Source organism: Kwoniella newhampshirensis, chromosome 3, assembly GCF_039105145.1.
Source record: "Kwoniella newhampshirensis strain CBS 13917 chromosome 3, whole genome shotgun sequence".
Taxonomy (NCBI): Eukaryota; Fungi; Basidiomycota; class Tremellomycetes; order Tremellales; family Cryptococcaceae; genus Kwoniella; species Kwoniella newhampshirensis.
Genome location: NC_089957.1, coordinates 1,068,805 through 1,084,986, shown reverse-complemented (window position 1 = coordinate 1,084,986; position 16,182 = coordinate 1,068,805). Strand labels below are relative to the sequence as shown.

Below are 16,182 nucleotides of genomic sequence, written 5' to 3'. Positions count from 1 at the left end.
GTGGAAATGCTGGATTCGCGCGTGGTGAACGTAATGTAGCAGAAGCGAGGTAGCAGATCAATTTAATAGTAATCCGTATCATTGATGCACTGTTCTTGTTCATTTGTCTGTCATAAGCTCAAATCTTTTCCTGAATCGGGTGTTCGCACAATACACCTTATAATACACGGATTTTTAGTTGGGCCGAGCATGTGAGGCGCTCTCCCTAAGAGAAACGGAAACGACTGGTTGCGACACGAGTTTCTGCACACCGTGCTCCCGAGTTCCTAGCACAGACAAAAATCAATCGTGTTCTTCGACGTGACAGTCTGCCCATAAAACTGTACGACGTGTATGCATTGGATGTGAGATATCTACTTCGACCAAACCACTTTTCAGTCTCTTCATCTTCTCGGCATACCCCTTCCTCGTCCTCGTAAAGCTTGTTGAGCCGCTCCCCGAGGCATTGGAGGTCCTGCCTGTTGTGCCTGTGAGATTTGAAGTGGGTTCACATCAGTTCATTTTCTGATCTCCAGGTGGAGCTACACACCCACCTCGCTTTGGGGGTTTCGAACAGTCTCATCGACGCTCAGAATCAGACAAGCGGCATCGACCGCACTTGACAAAGCATTCGTCTTGACCAATGCGGGTTCCCACACAAACCGCTTCATGTTGTCCTCCACGCTTTCCGAGTCGACATCCACACCGGCCCAAACGTCTCCTTGAGCATGTCTCATTCGGAGTTTGTTGAGCAGGTCCGTCGCATCGAGACCCGCGTTGTCACAGATCTGACGAGGAATGATCTCAAGAGCTTTCGCGACCGCTCCCACGATAAGTTGTTGTTTGCCCATAATGGTACGAGAGTGGCCTCGAAGGAAAGCGGAGATCTCCATCTGAAGGAGAACAGAGATCTTATGAGCAAGCTGTTCACTAACACGGCCAAAATTATTAACTCACCTCGCAAGCACCACCACCCGCAACGACACTGTTGTTTTTGATTGCCCTCTTGACAATCATGATCGAGTCGTGCAAACTCCTCTCCACCTCGGCAATAAATTGCTCTGCACCGCCTCGAAGGATGAGAGTACAGGTCTTTGCCTCCGGACAGTCCTGGAACAAGTTGAATCTCTCTCCACCGATCTGTTGCTCTTCGAAGGTACCGCACTGGCCGAGATGGTGAGGCTCGATGTCTGAGCAAGTGGATTGGATCGATCCACCGACAGCTTGGACGACACGCTTGAGATCGCCGGCGGTCACTCGTCCGGCACAGAAGATATCCCGGTCGGCGAAATATTGGGTAGCGAGATCACCGATAGGCAATTTGGAAAGAACCACCTTGGCACCAGTGGCGACGATAGCCTCGAGTTTTCGATAGATGATAGACCATTCCGCGTCGACAATCGCTTGGTATTCTGACACTTCGTTGACTCTCACTTCCGCATTGTCCTTTTCCGCCTTCAATTCCAGTTCGACGTTGAGACACAGGATCTTGGGGTCCTTGAACGATTTGGGTTGTTGTTCAAAACCAGCATACGAGAATGTCTTCTTGAATGCAACACCCCGGACGAGCATCGAATCCTGCATACCACCACCGGGAACCTTCTTGACACCGATAAGGGATTCGTCAAGGTCCTTTTGGTCCAGGGAGAGAACGGCGTCAACGACCATGTTGGCGAAGAAGGGAGTCTGTGAGTGGATGAGTTTGGAGGACATAGAGGTAGCGGCGCATTGCATGAGAAGATCACGGAATTTCCTGCGAGGCGTATCAAGTCAATAGCGAGAAGGGTGAAGAAATCAGAGCACGTACTCAGGGTCGGATTTATCTATCGTCACAGCGATCTCGTTGATACGCTTGATGGCCTGCAATGACGCAGAGCAGGTGAGTCATGCGGAAGACAAGGCCTCATCTTCACTTACCAAGTTTCGCGCTTCTCTTAATCCCTTGATGATGACATGGGGTCCGACACCCTCCTCAATGAACGGCTTGACCTCCTTCAGGATCTCGGCAGCGCTAGAAGGTTTGTCAGCTGTCACTCCACATACTGGGATTGCTTCAGCTTACAGTAAGGTAACACTCGTTGTACCATCTCCAACCTCTGCATCCTGAGCTCGAGCAATGTCCACCAAAGTTCTCGCAGCGGGATGCACGACATCGAGCAACTTCAGGATGGTCGCACCGTCATCTGGAGCACAAGCTGTCAGCTGACGTGCCCATGGCGGTACAGGCGATTGAGCTCACTAGAGATGGTCGCCAATCCTCGATCATCGACGATGAGCTTGTCCATCCCTCTTGGTCCGAGAGTGGTCGCGATGGTCTGGGCGACTGCTAGACATGCTGAGATGTTGGAGAGGAGCTGGGGAGTTCCTTGCGACGTGTCCGTTCCCTCTGCACAGCTGGCATATCAGTATTTGGCTCATTTTCGTCCTCCCAATTGCTTGTTACTGCTGTAGTGAAAGGCGTGCTGAAAGCTGGACATACCTCGAAGGAGGACAACGGTCGGTTGCTAATACAGACAGACACCGAAGGCGCCAATTAGCTTCTCTTCTTGCATGGTGGCGCGAGAATAGTTTGAGGGGACAGCTCACCATCTGCGGGAGTCTGCCCTGCATTCTGACTCGTTCGTGTGTGATGCTAGAACGGAAAGCAGATCAAACTACTTTTTTGACTTTGTGGCCAGACGATGATTTTTGAACATGATGGAATGTCAAAGAGCGAGAGAGCGCGTTGGCGACGAGACTGGGGGTGATGGTGGAAATGATGACGTGTGTATAATTGCAAAGGGGGGATCGTCACTATCAATCCACGATAGTACTGTCTTCTTGGGTGAGTTCCTCGTTCATCTCCGCTTGCTGTCATCCTGCTCATAGCATCTTGGACCGATCTCAACCATCTCCAAGTCTTATACCTGCATCTGGTCTCCCCCTTCATCGAGATTGCTCACCCGACATGTCAGAGCTGTGCCCACCATGGGCGCCTTTCTTCGGGTAGGCCAATCAGTTCAACATTGATACGATCGTGTGCTGACGAGCAACTCAGCTTCGCAGGTGTCTCAAGCGCTGTATGTCTTCCTTGCTCAACCAGCACGACGGACCGATACTGATACGAAAAGAAACGTAGATGATTTTCTCGACAATCGGAGCTGCTTATGGGACTTCTAAAGCAGGTATTGGAATAGCAGGTCTCGGTACATTCAGGTGAGATCCGTCTTTCTGGCATATGGTCATGGTGAAGCTGACGTCGATATGATTCACTTCAGACCCGATCTCATCATGAAGGTAGGTAGCGATATTTCTGAAAGGTTGCAATTTTGCAACAGTAACAGACCACTGACGTTCTGTATCTGTCCTCTCTCAGTCTCTCATCCCCGTTGTCGTGAGTTGTATATGGCCTGATCGTGAGGGGACACACAATTGACAGGCTTCGTTCCTTACAGATGTCCGGTAGTACGTTTAACCTCCATCCTCGCTCATTCCTATTGCGTTCACAAACTCACAGGTTTGCATTGCCAGTCATCGCCGTCTACGGCTTAGTCGTATCAGTCCTCATCGCCGGTAACAGTACGTCGTTGTCCTTTTACCATCAACACTTGGCTCCCTGACTCATCCGATTTGCCGCTCTACAGTATCGCCTACAGAACCGTACTCCCTCTTCGCCGGATTCGTCCATCTCGCAGCTGGTCTAGGTATGTCAAGTTCTCTTTGTTGTCCCTCGTGTAGCCCTGCTCTTCTCGCATCCAACTTCCGGCGAATTGTGTTCGTTTGGGAGGTGCTAATTGTGGACGATGGTCCTTGTAGCTTGTGGCTTTACAGGTCTTGCAGCAGGCTATGCTATCGGAATCGTTGGAGACGCCGTGAGTCTCGCCGAGTGTTGATGGTTCCACTTATGGAATGGGATTCATTAGGCCACGCTGACTAATTGCACAGTGCGTGCGAGCATACTTGTATGAATCAAGAGTATTCGTAACAATGGTCCTCATCCTCATTTTCGCCGAAGTCATCGTGAGTTCTTCAGATCTTCATTGCCCTGTCATCATCGTACCTTTTCCTCTGTCATCATGCGCACTTAGACTCGGCTTTTGACGCAGTACGTTGAGAGCTGACTTTGCATTGTCTCTCCTTCACTTGGCCAGGGTCTGTATGGACTCATCGTCGCTCTAATTTTGAATACGGCCGTCGGAGAGGCGGTGTGCGGAGCGTAGTGCATCAGTATATCTCAGATTTGCGAAACTAGTTCAAAATTTGCATCATGCACAGAATCAATGTATCGCTTGGAAGCTGGGGCTAGAGGGCAGTTGCGGGCGGTACCGGTCAGAGAGGTAGCAATTGTCGCTATTCCGTCTCTAACCCAATTTGGCCTCTACATCGGCCCAGCTCCAATGCAGATTATCACGGACACTGCTCAGTACTACCGTACAGTACAGTTGCCGGCGATTCCGCGCCAGGTCATCTGATGAAAGTGTGGGAGAGGAAGGAATGTAACGAACGATTGTCCGAGTGCATCTCCCTTTATAAATTACTGAGACTCGCCGAAAGTCTGCTTGAGATCTCGACACACTCACTTATATCAGGTCAATGTGCAATCTGTCATACATGAGCAGCGTATACATATACTGTATATACAACACCGTGCGATCCCTAGGGTCTTACCAAGACCAGACTTGTCCACCCACCACCCTCCTTTCAATGCCCGACACCATGACCATGACTCAACCCAAACACCCCATCCATACCATCTTGACCGTGATCTTCATCTTCGCCTCCCATACCGACATCCACCATACCGTGATGACCCCCTACGCCGACTCCCACCACGTCCAACAACGTCTGTCCATCTTGCAGATTCGACCAGTTTGAAAAATCATGTTCGTGAGAATTATGTTGATCCACCACGCCCATGCCCCCTGATAGACCTTCCATCATCATCTCTTGGTCATGTTGTGTATCATATCCCACTTCCCCACCACCGACTCCGGCTCCGACAACACCGACACCGTGAATATCGACACCGCCTTCCGATCCTCCTGATCCTAGGTGACCTTGAGAGCCATCATCATACGATCTTAACAACTCGTTGAACTCCTCTCGATTCTTTTTCAACCTCATCTCTCTGACCAGATACCCTGGGAACTTTCTCGGTCTTCCCTTTTGTCGTTTTATCCCCAACGCCTTCTCGTGTTTTCGCAACTCGTAATCTGCCTGTTCGTCCGGATTCCGCTGTTTCGGCGGCCGTCCTTTGGGACGAGGGGGTGGTCCCGGCGGTTTGGGCGGTCGAGGTGGGATGGGTATAGCTCGAGGTTTGTTCTTGGACCCTTTTGGCCGACCTCTCCCACGTTTGTTGGGGTTCATATACGTCGTACGAGGTGTAAGAGGGAGAGAACCGAGATGATGATGTGATTGATCATCGTCGTCGTTTGGAGAGTTGGGCAGGTGTGACGAAGAAGGTCCGGCTTGCGAAGTGTCGTCTTGCGGATGCCCGTTCTCGGCGTCTGGGTCGTGGTTAAGATTCAGATAATTCTGACTGGGTGATTGGGGGAAATTGTTGGGGAACAAAGAGCCTACAAACATTTGAGTCAGTTAGACCTGCCTCAATCCGACGATTCGAGTGAGAACGAGTAACTGACTGAAGCTAGCTTGAGTGAGGTCTTCCAATGTCGTCTGTAGACTCTGCTGTAATCGTTCTCGTTCTTCCGCGTCGGTCAGATGAGCACCGATGGCCGCGGCTGCTTGTGCGTGAGACAGTCCAGGACCGACTGCGGGGGACGACTGAAGGTACGAGTCAGTCAACGAGTCGGGCAACGACGAAGCCAGCGTGAAGAAGACGCGGATGGAGGTGTCACACCAGTAGTTGTGAAGCCGTGTTCAAAAGTTGAGATAAAAAGGGCGAACCGATTTGTCACCGCTTCACTCACTTGCTGTTGAGCGTTCGTCAAACTGTTCACGATCTCTCTCAACGTCGGATCAATCTCCACATCCAACGATAATCCTCCTCCATCATTCTCTCCATCTGTGACCAAACCACCATTACCGTTTTCCTGTTGTTGTTGTTGTTGTTGCTGCTGCTGCTGCTGCTGTTCGTCGTCCAATCTTATCTTCCCTCTTCTCACTGCGTTGACGACTTCTTCAATCTCAAACAACGAAGGATCGATCGGGACTTCCTCTCCTCCCCCCGTTGTCGGTGTTATCCCCTCACGATCATAATGATGCTGGCTGTCTTCATGCCCGTTCACACCCAAGGAAGTAGCAGTGTTAGGAGCGGCAGAAGAAAAAGAGGGAGAAGCGTGTTGCTGTGCTTGAGTATGAGCCTGGACCTGCGCTGCGAGTGCGAACAAGCTCGGATCCAATTGACTCTCGTGTATCGTACTAGTCGTTGTCGTCGTCGTCGTCGTCGTCGTCGCTGTGTTATGGACTTGTTGGTGATTGCGTTTTGCCATTGTCGTTGTCTAGGAGGTGGACTCGCAGAGTGGAGGGGAAACCAACGAGTGAGGAGAAAAGCGAAGAAAAGGTATATTATTCTGAGAAAAAGGGGGGAAAACAATATTATCGATCAACGACAACAATCAAGGGGGGGGAGAGGTTCATCACAACGAGCGCTAGGCTTATATCGCCGAAGTTCCGGCAAGGGGAATCAATGTGGCGGCTTCGTGCACGTGTCTTGACGCGTCTGAGCATCGATCGACGCTGCCTGTGGCATTGTCTTGATTTCATCCAAGATGCTGACATGTACATACGCTTGACAATCCTATATTGTGAGAATAGAAACCCTTATGACAAGTGTCCCAATGATGTAGATGAGAAAAAGAAAAACAGTGATGACGATGCTAATATTGACACAGTAAGATCCAGAAATGTCCCTTTCCCTCCAGTATCCGTGTTGCCCAGACTTTGCAATCTATAACAATCCGATTGTCCACATGCCGCCAACCAATCCCAGACCCCACACAAGATAGCTCAGTCGCAGAGGTGCGATTCGTGTCAGTGCCGCACTAGTCGCGCTGAAGTTGACGAAGCTAGGCCCGCAGACATCGTTGACCCGTCGGGCTGCCGCGTCGATGATCGTCGCATTGAGCGTCGGTGTGGTAGATGTGTATGATGTGTACGTGTTGAGAAGAGCCGCCGAGCATTTTGAGCATGTAGGAGTGGATGACGGTGGCAGACTGTGTAATCCAGTGTCAGCCAAGTGCGGAATGGATGCGCGCGGTTTGTGGACAGACTATGATGGAGGGTGAAGAGATGATCGAGACAGCAAAAAGGAACAATCACGCACGAGATACCACCTGGTAATTGCCAGAGATACAAATCGTCCGGTCTTTCCTCCTTCAACGCTTGCAGGTAACAGTAAACTCCGTTACCATCTGTCTCGTCTTTCAGACTCTCTGCCACCCTCATGACCTCATAATTTCCTATTCCCAATTTCGCCTCCTTCGCCACATTCACCCCGCTGTTCAGATCGATTCCACAGTTCGATTTACTGATCAGAGAAGACATGACACCTGTCATGTAGCTCGAACATTGTTGAGGACTGGGTTGAGGAGACGAAGTGTATGCCATCAGGTCATTCAATGTAGAGTAGTTGCCTGATTGAAGGGCCGTGGTGACGAGGGTTGAGTAGGCTGATGATGTGGTGAGAAGTAGCGAGAACGGGAGACAGGATAGGAAAGAGGCGGAGGAAAGCAAGGAGGCCAGATAAACCATACATTGGGAAGAGAGAGCGTGCGAGAGCGATAGGTCGAGAGGGGTCGGAACGGGAGCTGGTGGGGATGAAGGTATGAGAGAAGGAGCGGGGGGGAGTGTCGCAGTGGTAGAGTTGGAGTTGAGAGCTCGAGGGGCAAATGACACCGTTGTCGATGTCGGTGTCGGTGTCGAGGAAGCCGACGAGTCCTTGGTTAGGGAGGGAATGAGGTCGGAGTCCTTTTCGGGTGGTAAGGCTTGAAGGGTGTAGTCGTTCCGCCGTGAAGTAGCCTTCACACGTCGATGTCTATCTCTCAATCCATGACCATGGGCGTCGCATACCCCCAAGGTGAGCACGGACCCAAGCAACATGAGCAAGCCCAGTCTCATCTTCGAACACCTTCCCAGGTCACGATCGCACAGGGTGTGCCTGGAGTGGTAAATCTCGTCGCCCAAGTAAGAAGAGAGAGAGAATGCGTGAGGAGACCGAGGTGTGAGCGGACGGAGGGGGACTTGCAGAGCAATATCGAGGTCAATCGACAGTTTCTGATGTGGTAGAGAGCGTGAGTTTATAAAGAGCGTAATGGCACTGATCGCCTTGCGAAGCAGAGCCGGGGGTCGAGTGGAAGCTGTCTAGTCGAAGAAGCCAACAGCTGATCTCAACGATTGTAGTCAAGCGAGAATTATAGAAGTTGAGATGCTAAAGCAAAGAAGGAAAAATCAAGTCAGCTCCAATTTCAATTTCTTCTCATCCTGTACCAGAGACGCAATATCCCGATGACTTCTCACTCGGTCAGTCGTTGCTCCGCCTACCTCTTTTCTTTCCGAGTCGGCAAGGAACGAGGACCCAAGGCACTTTACAACCAAAGCAGAGAAGCGAAAACCCAACGTTTTCTAAAGTTGGTAATGATGGGGAGGGAGGGGCGCAATGGCAAGGACAAGGACAAGGACAAGGCGAAAGGGGAAGCCGTGCCGTGCCGTGCCGAGGGCGGTATAGAGGAAGTGGGACTTACTTTGATTCGGTGTCGATCGTGTTTCTTTACCTCCTCGATGGAATCTCCCTCCTTGTAACTTTTATCTTCTGTCCAACTGTCCTTGTCCTCCTGTAAATCCTGCAGAGGTTTTGCGAGACAAAACACTGCCTTCGGTCTTCGGTCTTCGGTCCCGCGATCGAAACCCACTTTTGCTGGTATTCGGTAGTCTAAACAGACACGCTCAGAATCGAGACCAAGCTCGGACCTCTTCGTCGTGGGCTGCCGTACCCCGGTCGATGACCGTGAAAATCAGGTAGCTGCAATTGAAGGATGGAAGATTGGATCTGAAGAAAGATAGCAAAGCATGAACACACATCAACACCATCCATCACATCTTCGAAGGGCAGTTGAGCATAACCACTTGTGTATCCACACATCCACTGGACCCCCGCCCTCATTGTCATATCGGGTGGGATGAGATGGGACGGCAGGAACCGAACATTTCTTGAGATTTCATGAAAACAAACCAAGATCTGCAACGGAAGCTCTCTTCAGGGTCACGGCGTATATGGGTAAACAGAGGAACGCCACTAGAATACCCTTGTTCCCTTTACCACGCGCCAGGATCCACGAGAGTCCAGACCTTCTCTCTGCTGTGGCCGTCGTGCGACGTGTAGTCGGTCGACTTACTGTACACAGTTTCATAAGACATGTAAATCCTGCTACAAATGACTTCTATTCCACGCCATGAGTCCGATTGACACTTCTACCGACTACGCCCGCCTGCTCACGAATCATCTCAACCCTCCATGCTCACATTGGCACTGGTGTTTGCTTCGGACATAGTGAACGAATTCTCCTCCTCCTCCTCTCTCAATGCCTTATCCACCCCCTTCGCGCCAACACCAGCACCTCCCAGTGGGATGTCGTGGCCCTGCACAAGCCAGACAGTGATCAGCTCGTGAACTTTTCCCACACCTTAAGATGCTTTAGTGACACTCACAATCAACGCTCGCATGATATCACTCAGACTGATCACTCCCACCAGTCGACCTGGCTGAGGATCGTCTTGTCCAGCAACGACGACCAATCTGTGCACTCTCCTGATCCTGATGAGGGAGAAGATCGCGCTCAACGAGTCCTTGGGTGAACAGGTCACCACCCCTGCGAAATCGACTGAGCGTTGTTTGAGTGCTTGGGAGACATTCAGGTCGAGAGCAGTGTACGCGCCGTTTCGAACCAGCGTCTTCGCAGAACATAAGCGTGCTATTATGGTCTTTCCCGTCGGACAGGGCGACTCACTATGACATCGACCGTCTCATACAGGTTCAATACCTTGCCTTGATCATCCACAATGGGCACCGCACTGATACCCTGCTCAGAGAACATATGCGCCACATCAAACACCGTCGTTTGCATCGTCGCAGTCGCAAGAGGGTAGTAAGGGTTGTCATTGGACGGGTCGTCATTTTTGGAAACGTATGTGCCGATACCGAGCTCTTGCACACTGGCTGTGAGGTACTGGGTGATGTCTCGACACTAGCGGTTGAATGTCAGCGTTTATCCTCCGCCGCTGGTATAAATAGCAGAAACAAAAACGGCACTCACGTTCATCGCGATGAATTTGAGTACACGATATTGCGTCAGAACACTGATCACGACTTCTCCCCCCGTTTGCGTGTCTTTGTCGATTAGCGGCAGACGTCGAGCGTGTGTTCGGATGAGGTATCGGCATGCATCATACAGGGGCCGTAAGGGATGTACTGAAAGAAGGGGAGGGGGAGGCACAGAAAGTGCTTTCTCGATGTCTGAATAAACGGGTATCAGTGTTCATGCGCGTGATAGAAAGACAGGGTAGCTGAAGATGATGGATGTCGGCAGTAGCAAAGGACGGGCGAAGGATGAGTCATTGACGCACCTCGGATACTGTGAAGTCTGAACTGTTCAACATCGGCAGCGGCACCTTCCCAACTGGATGTATGGTAGTAGTACTGAATCAGGTGGATGACATCTTGGACAGTAAACATCCCTACGGGAGATCTTTGTCAGTACGGCTTCGCTCCTTGACGTTGCGGACAGCTCACCTGCAAACTTTGCTGTTGATGTGTTCCAGAGCGGCGCTGAGACAACACCTACTCATAGTAGTCAGCTCCGACCCGTATCGCAACACCCGTACCTCCGCATCACAAGGCCTCGCAAGGTGTCAGAGCGCACTTACCATATAACAACATGACATCCAATGCTTTCTTCACTTTCAGCTGAGTATCCAGCACAATCAACCTAAAGCTGACCGGGAAAACATCATAGCTCGACCTCTCCTTCAAGAACCCTCTCAGGGCTTCTAACGCCTCATTATGTGTAAGAGCTCTGTGGATCATGGGTGGATGTTGCGCTCTGGAAGGACGACGAGTCACTCCCCCTCCACCTCCACCTCCAGCTGAAGATGAACCGGAACCGGGTCCAGAAACAGGTGGTCCTACAGATTGCGAGGGTCTTCTAGTGACGCGGGACGCGGAGGGATGACGGTGGAGTGAGGTTGTGGGTGAGGTGGAGGATGCGATGGCGGATGATGTCTGGGATGACATGATGGGGAAGGGAAGGCAGGGCGGAGGGAAGGAATGTATCGAATGGACGGCGGGCGGACGAGACGACTAGACAAGGGATGCGGGGACACCAATCCTCCTGGTGCTGTGGATGGAGTTGTTGGCGAAGAACCGGCGACGGTTGTGACGCAAAACAAGGCGATGAGTTATCGGTCGTGTGCGAGGTGGAGGAAGGGAAGTAGCCAGTTGCAAACGAGAAAGTCGACAGTGAAGGTTGAGTGTAGATTGACAACAGTCACCAGCAGTGAGGACGAAGGATGCTGTGGGGTCCCTCTAGGTGGATGTACGCACTGAGGTCTGAGTTAATCAATGATTAGATGGATTGTCGATCCAGGTGGTTCTCATGCTGATGATAAAGTGTGAGTAACGATGTGAACGGGGTCAACTGCTGTACTCTGTGATATTGGATGCCGGCACGTGGATGTGGAGTGGCAGCGGAGCCCTTTCTCTTCAAACTCTATTTCCGTGGCACTGCGAGAAACCAGACTGGCGGATGAAACGACTCCTAATAATGTTCAAGAAGGGAATTGTGCTGGATGGACGAGGAAAGCGATAGCAGCAGGACAGATGGACCTGAAGGGAGACGGAGAGATGTCTGATTGTATACTGTACACTGTAGAAGACAACTCGTGGTGGTCCATGACGATGATTGCGTGAGAGGTTGGGATGACTTACCAAGTTAGGAAAGGAAGGTCGGATCCTTCAACCCGACTCGCTAATCCATAGGAGTCAGCCTATGGATTCCTACATGCATCCTTGCAGCATGTCACTGACACAGAAACATCGTAGAGGGGATGCCTTTCCGATCTTGTTCCTCATGCCGATCGAGGGATTTCATTCACAGACAAGTCGACGCCTGAAAAAAAAAGAAATGTGCGTTTCCCCCCCCCATCTTGATAATGTGCAGACCCCGCACTATTTTGGTAGGTGTCCGTCCTTTCATCTCCACAGTGGCGAATATATATCAGCGCTGCTTATGCATCAGTTACTGATTTGAGCTGATGGGAATGATAGGTATGCGCGGTACCACAATGACGAATCGATCGGCTTGCTCTCACCCGTTGATGTTGGTGACATCCCTTGTTCAGTAAAACTGTTGACGTCCGACAGATCGCATGTTCACCCCACGACTTCCTGCGATTGTCGTCTGATCTGGAGTTCACGACTTTGCTTCTCTTCTCAGTTTTGAATGTTCACATCAGAATCCATCCCAATTCAAGGACTTTCTCGTTAACCATAATCGGGGAGATTGACGGATGGAAAAACATCTATCGACCTCGTCCACAAATCAGTCTCACTGACATATCTAATCAACAATGCCTTCTGCTACTCGTGGAACACGATCCAAGCATTACAGAGACCTAGCCGCAGAAGTGAGACACAATCAGACCTTCTCCAAGATCTTGGTCTCGTCTCCCCCGAGCGAATATGAGTCATCGAGAACGAGACTCGAGAGAGAAACTGTGAAGTGGCAAAAGACTTTGATGGCGAGAAGGGAGCTGAAGACCGACGGTCGGGGTGGATTTGATGGACGTTGGGTCATGGATCCCATTGGAACTAGTTGGGATCGCTCAGCTCCTCCCCTCGGGCCAGAGGACAGGAAAGGAGAGATCAGGGAGATACCTTGGGATGTAGATGAAGAAAGTACAGGAGAGGTCAGTGCGCGCTGAGGACTGCTTGGACCTGGAATCAGTCATGAAGGACACGAGGATGAGGAAAGGTCTGTGCTGATCAGCCCCTTTGGGGTACTGTATCGCAACAGACTCTGTCTGTCGACGTGACTGAAATGGCACCTGATCATGTCCCTTCTCCTTCTTTTCCTTCATTCGGCAGAACCCATTCAAGGCTTCGTTCAAGGCTCCTTGGCGGTCTCACCTCTGACTGTCAACAATTTATTGGTTTCACCTCAAGTAACTCTTCTAGTCTACCTGGTGAGTCTGGATCAGTACTAGGACCTCGACGTTCTCAACCAACCGTTTCCCTACACGAAGACACCACTCTATCGTCTGGTTCATCGCCCAGGAGACAAGAGGAGACACCACGATATCATCGACAAAGACTATTTGATTCGATACCCAAGTCAGTCTCAAGGCCATTCACTTGTTCATTCACCAGACGGGTGGGTAACGACATGTCCATCTCTGTCGAAGCTACCCTGGCGAATATACAGAGAGCTCTCGGCAGCTTGAATCAAGGTGGGGAATCGATCTATAACGTTACACCTCGTCGGGCGGACCGGCTGGAACCATATGAGGGAGAAGGAAAGCCCAACGTGACTATGTTGCTATCCACTCCCAGGAGTCAGACTTTCCCCTCTCAATCCAGAAGGATCTACGAGCAACCCAGCCTCACCACCCTTCTTACGCCCATGATGATTTCGGCGAGGGTTGGAAACGATGGAAGCGGTACATTCGAAGAGGTTGGTTCTCAGCTTTGATCATGATAGCAAATTTCTATGGAATAATAACAGTTTGGCAAATACTGCAGGGCACAGAGGGAGGGAGGAGAGATCTGTCTACTTTGGAAAACGAGAAGCGAGCTTACCAACAGGGTCTCGCGGGTATCCAAAGGAGAATGGAGGAGGAAGGGCGTTCTGCAAGACCACGAGAGCAGGATGTGAGTCTTACATCTGTTCGTTTCGAAGATTGCAACCTACTTCAAAGTGATCTTTAATCCAATAATATGATCGCTGAGGTGTAGTGATGGGAACAGGCTGATGCCAACTATAGCAAACTTATCTCCACACTCTTCTACAGCAAAAAGATCAAGCCCTAGTCCAAGCTTGGAATCTTCTCAACCAAGTACCCGCAGGGAATACTTCTTCTTCCTTGACCTCGCCTCACATCCACTCCCGTCCCGAAGCATCCCACAACGAGGTGGCTGCCCTCGAAGTTGCACATTTGGAATATCAACTGGCTGATGTGAAACGCGACTTGGCAAATGAGATCGATCGACGTCGTAAGGTCGAATTGGACTGCGATTCGGCCAAGAAGGGACAGAGTGCGCAAGCTAGGATGGCTCAGGGCTTGGAGGTGAGGGCTAAAGAAGCTGAAGAGAGGTTGGGAATGGAGAAAGAGGCAAGGGAGGATTTGCAAAGGAGGTTGGCAGAAACGCAGAGTCAGGTTGGTATCGTGCTGTTGCGGAACACTCTCCAGTAGAAAAGCGTCGACGACGAAAGAAGCTGACGTGTAAGCCAACATGTACAGAGCAAGACAGATCCAACATTGATGAGGGAGCTGGAGATGAAGAGGATACAATTGGTAGCAGCCAATCGTGAGAAGCAGGAGACTTTAAGCAAAGTGCGAAGCAGTCAAGTGAGTGAAAGATGCCTCGTCGAATGATGGAGGTGTGGAACTGTCTCGTCTTGGTCCATGACGAAACAATCGTCAGGCAGTGCTCGAGTCGTGTTTCCCGCCTTTACAAGCACGACCGCTGACGACAATCTTACAGCACGAGTACTCCAAGCTTGCTGACAAGTTGAAAGCCCTACGACTGGAGAAAGAAGCACTCCAAGCACGCATTACAGAACTGGTAGGCCAGGTAAATTGAGAAAAATCAAACGTCTTTCATCCCTTCACCACTGTGTATAGGCAGGATGTAGTCGACACCCCTTGCAAAGACCTCAACCAATTCTACAGTGATAGAGCCGCTAACCCGGAGTGACTTGTTGACAGAATCAAGAGCTGGACAAAATCAAAGAGGACAAGAAGGTCTTACGGGATGCTTTAACCAAAGAGGTGAGTGTAACGTTACTGTAGCTGCTGCTTCTACTGGTGATTGGGCGCCCGGCGCTGGTCCCACTTAAATCAGAGGTAGAGCATCTACCCAGGATCTGATATTGCTAACGTCTTCGCCAATCCAATACTATAGCGAGCGACTACCGAAAGACTTCGTAGGGAGCGCGACACGTACAGGGCACAAGCGGATCGTCAACTCCGAAGCAAACATGAAGATCAATCCAGATCGAAAATATCTTCTTCCATCGCGACCCAGATCCAGAAAGAGGATCCAATCCCTGCGCCTAGCGCTTCCGGAGCTCAATCTATGGATCTTGACCATGAGTCAGAATGCGGACCTCCTGTGGTGATTGATGATTTTGGCGGAGAGTTCGGGGAGAGTAAGGTCGACGGATGGGAAAGAGAGGAGGGTCAGGATATAAAAGTACGTCAACTGTCTCATGTAGAGGAATGAGCTGGAGCTGATTTACAAACCGAGAAGAAGAAGATGAAAGATCCACTTCAATTGGATATCAAATCGCCGAAAGTCAACCGAATGACGCCCCCGAGACCTTCGATGACTTCACCAGTCCTACAACCGGTCCGCAAGAGTTCCCGACCGGACGATTCCCTCCTTGGTCCCGAAACGGATATCAGGCATGGGCCAAAGGAAGCATACCCTTCATCTGACTTTGGGATGAAGCCCAATCGAGGGGGAGAACATGACGTCAGGGAACGATCCGTGAGTTACTCGTGCCCTCTGTTGAGGCCAGGAGGGTTTTGGGGTAGGGTTCTTACACTGAAAGTACGAGTACTGTACAACACGTTAGAAACCATCTGAAAGTCGGGCGAGTCAGCAGCAGAAGCTCGACGAACTTGCCACGTTCAACTCTGACCCATTCGTAAGTCTCACTCATCTCGAGATCGAGTTGAGCACCTCGACATCGACGGAACGAAAGTTCACTGTTCGTATTGATTCATTTCCCACTCACAGGCAGATATCGGACAGGCATTTGGTCAAGTCATAGCTTCCACCCTGAATCCGATCAATCATGGTAGATCAAAAGGTGGTTTAACCCTTTGATTAGATTGACTTCGTCGTCGCGGGTGGTGATTCGGTGGCCAAGAGCAAGCTTCACTCTTTGATAGTGGTCAATTTTCAAATTATTGCACTCGATGTCTCATCGAGTCGTTTTCCTTGCGCGTCGTTAGTATTATATCTGTATCTTCGATCTCGCCCCT

General features: G+C 50.7%; 6 protein-coding genes across 6 annotated transcripts; 2 read left to right on the top strand and 4 right to left on the bottom strand.

The window, feature by feature from the left end:
- Positions 1-383: 383 nt before the first annotated feature.
- On the bottom strand, positions 384-2,589 carry IAR55_001753 (T-complex protein 1, eta subunit; the record flags this gene model as incomplete). The annotated part of the gene is made up of 9 exons (XM_066944876.1): positions 384-467; positions 534-872; positions 937-1,732; positions 1,787-1,839; positions 1,897-1,990; positions 2,042-2,162; positions 2,219-2,365; positions 2,459-2,483; positions 2,566-2,589. The coding sequence occupies 9 exons, from the start codon at positions 2,587-2,589 to the stop codon at positions 384-386; spliced, it is 1,683 nt and encodes a 560-aa protein (XP_066804799.1).
- Positions 2,590-2,926: 337 nt separating this feature from the next.
- IAR55_001752 (V-type ATPase, C subunit) lies at positions 2,927-4,178 on the top strand (the record flags this gene model as incomplete). The annotated part of the gene is made up of 10 exons (XM_066944875.1): positions 2,927-2,964; positions 3,017-3,038; positions 3,098-3,174; positions 3,237-3,255; positions 3,335-3,352; positions 3,414-3,537; positions 3,603-3,662; positions 3,775-3,830; positions 3,904-3,978; positions 4,110-4,178. The coding sequence occupies 10 exons, from the start codon at positions 2,927-2,929 to the stop codon at positions 4,176-4,178; spliced, it is 558 nt and encodes a 185-aa protein (XP_066804798.1).
- Positions 4,179-4,659: 481 nt separating this feature from the next.
- On the bottom strand, positions 4,660-6,410 carry IAR55_001751 (uncharacterized protein; the record flags this gene model as incomplete). The annotated part of the gene is made up of 3 exons (XM_066944874.1): positions 4,660-5,534; positions 5,601-5,742; positions 5,889-6,410. The coding sequence occupies 3 exons, from the start codon at positions 6,408-6,410 to the stop codon at positions 4,660-4,662; spliced, it is 1,539 nt and encodes a 512-aa protein (XP_066804797.1).
- Positions 6,411-6,868: 458 nt separating this feature from the next.
- On the bottom strand, positions 6,869-8,037 carry IAR55_001750 (uncharacterized protein; the record flags this gene model as incomplete). Its single annotated transcript, XM_066944873.1, has 2 exons — positions 6,869-7,133; positions 7,244-8,037. 2 exons carry the CDS (start codon positions 8,035-8,037, stop codon positions 6,869-6,871), a joined length of 1,059 nt encoding a protein of 352 aa, XP_066804796.1.
- Positions 8,038-9,420: 1,383 nt separating this feature from the next.
- IAR55_001749 (uncharacterized protein) lies at positions 9,421-11,206 on the bottom strand (the record flags this gene model as incomplete). The annotated part of the gene is made up of 7 exons (XM_066944872.1): positions 9,421-9,555; positions 9,625-9,867; positions 9,924-10,160; positions 10,230-10,429; positions 10,540-10,650; positions 10,706-10,753; positions 10,840-11,206. 7 exons carry the CDS (start codon positions 11,204-11,206, stop codon positions 9,421-9,423), a joined length of 1,341 nt encoding a protein of 446 aa, XP_066804795.1.
- Positions 11,207-12,540: 1,334 nt separating this feature from the next.
- On the top strand, positions 12,541-16,024 carry IAR55_001748 (uncharacterized protein; the record flags this gene model as incomplete). The annotated part of the gene is made up of 11 exons (XM_066944871.1): positions 12,541-12,879; positions 12,987-13,643; positions 13,712-13,840; positions 13,954-14,346; positions 14,431-14,538; positions 14,675-14,764; positions 14,899-14,961; positions 15,095-15,385; positions 15,449-15,682; positions 15,771-15,842; positions 15,935-16,024. 11 exons carry the CDS (start codon positions 12,541-12,543, stop codon positions 16,022-16,024), a joined length of 2,466 nt encoding a protein of 821 aa, XP_066804794.1.
- Positions 16,025-16,182: the final 158 nt, after the last annotated feature.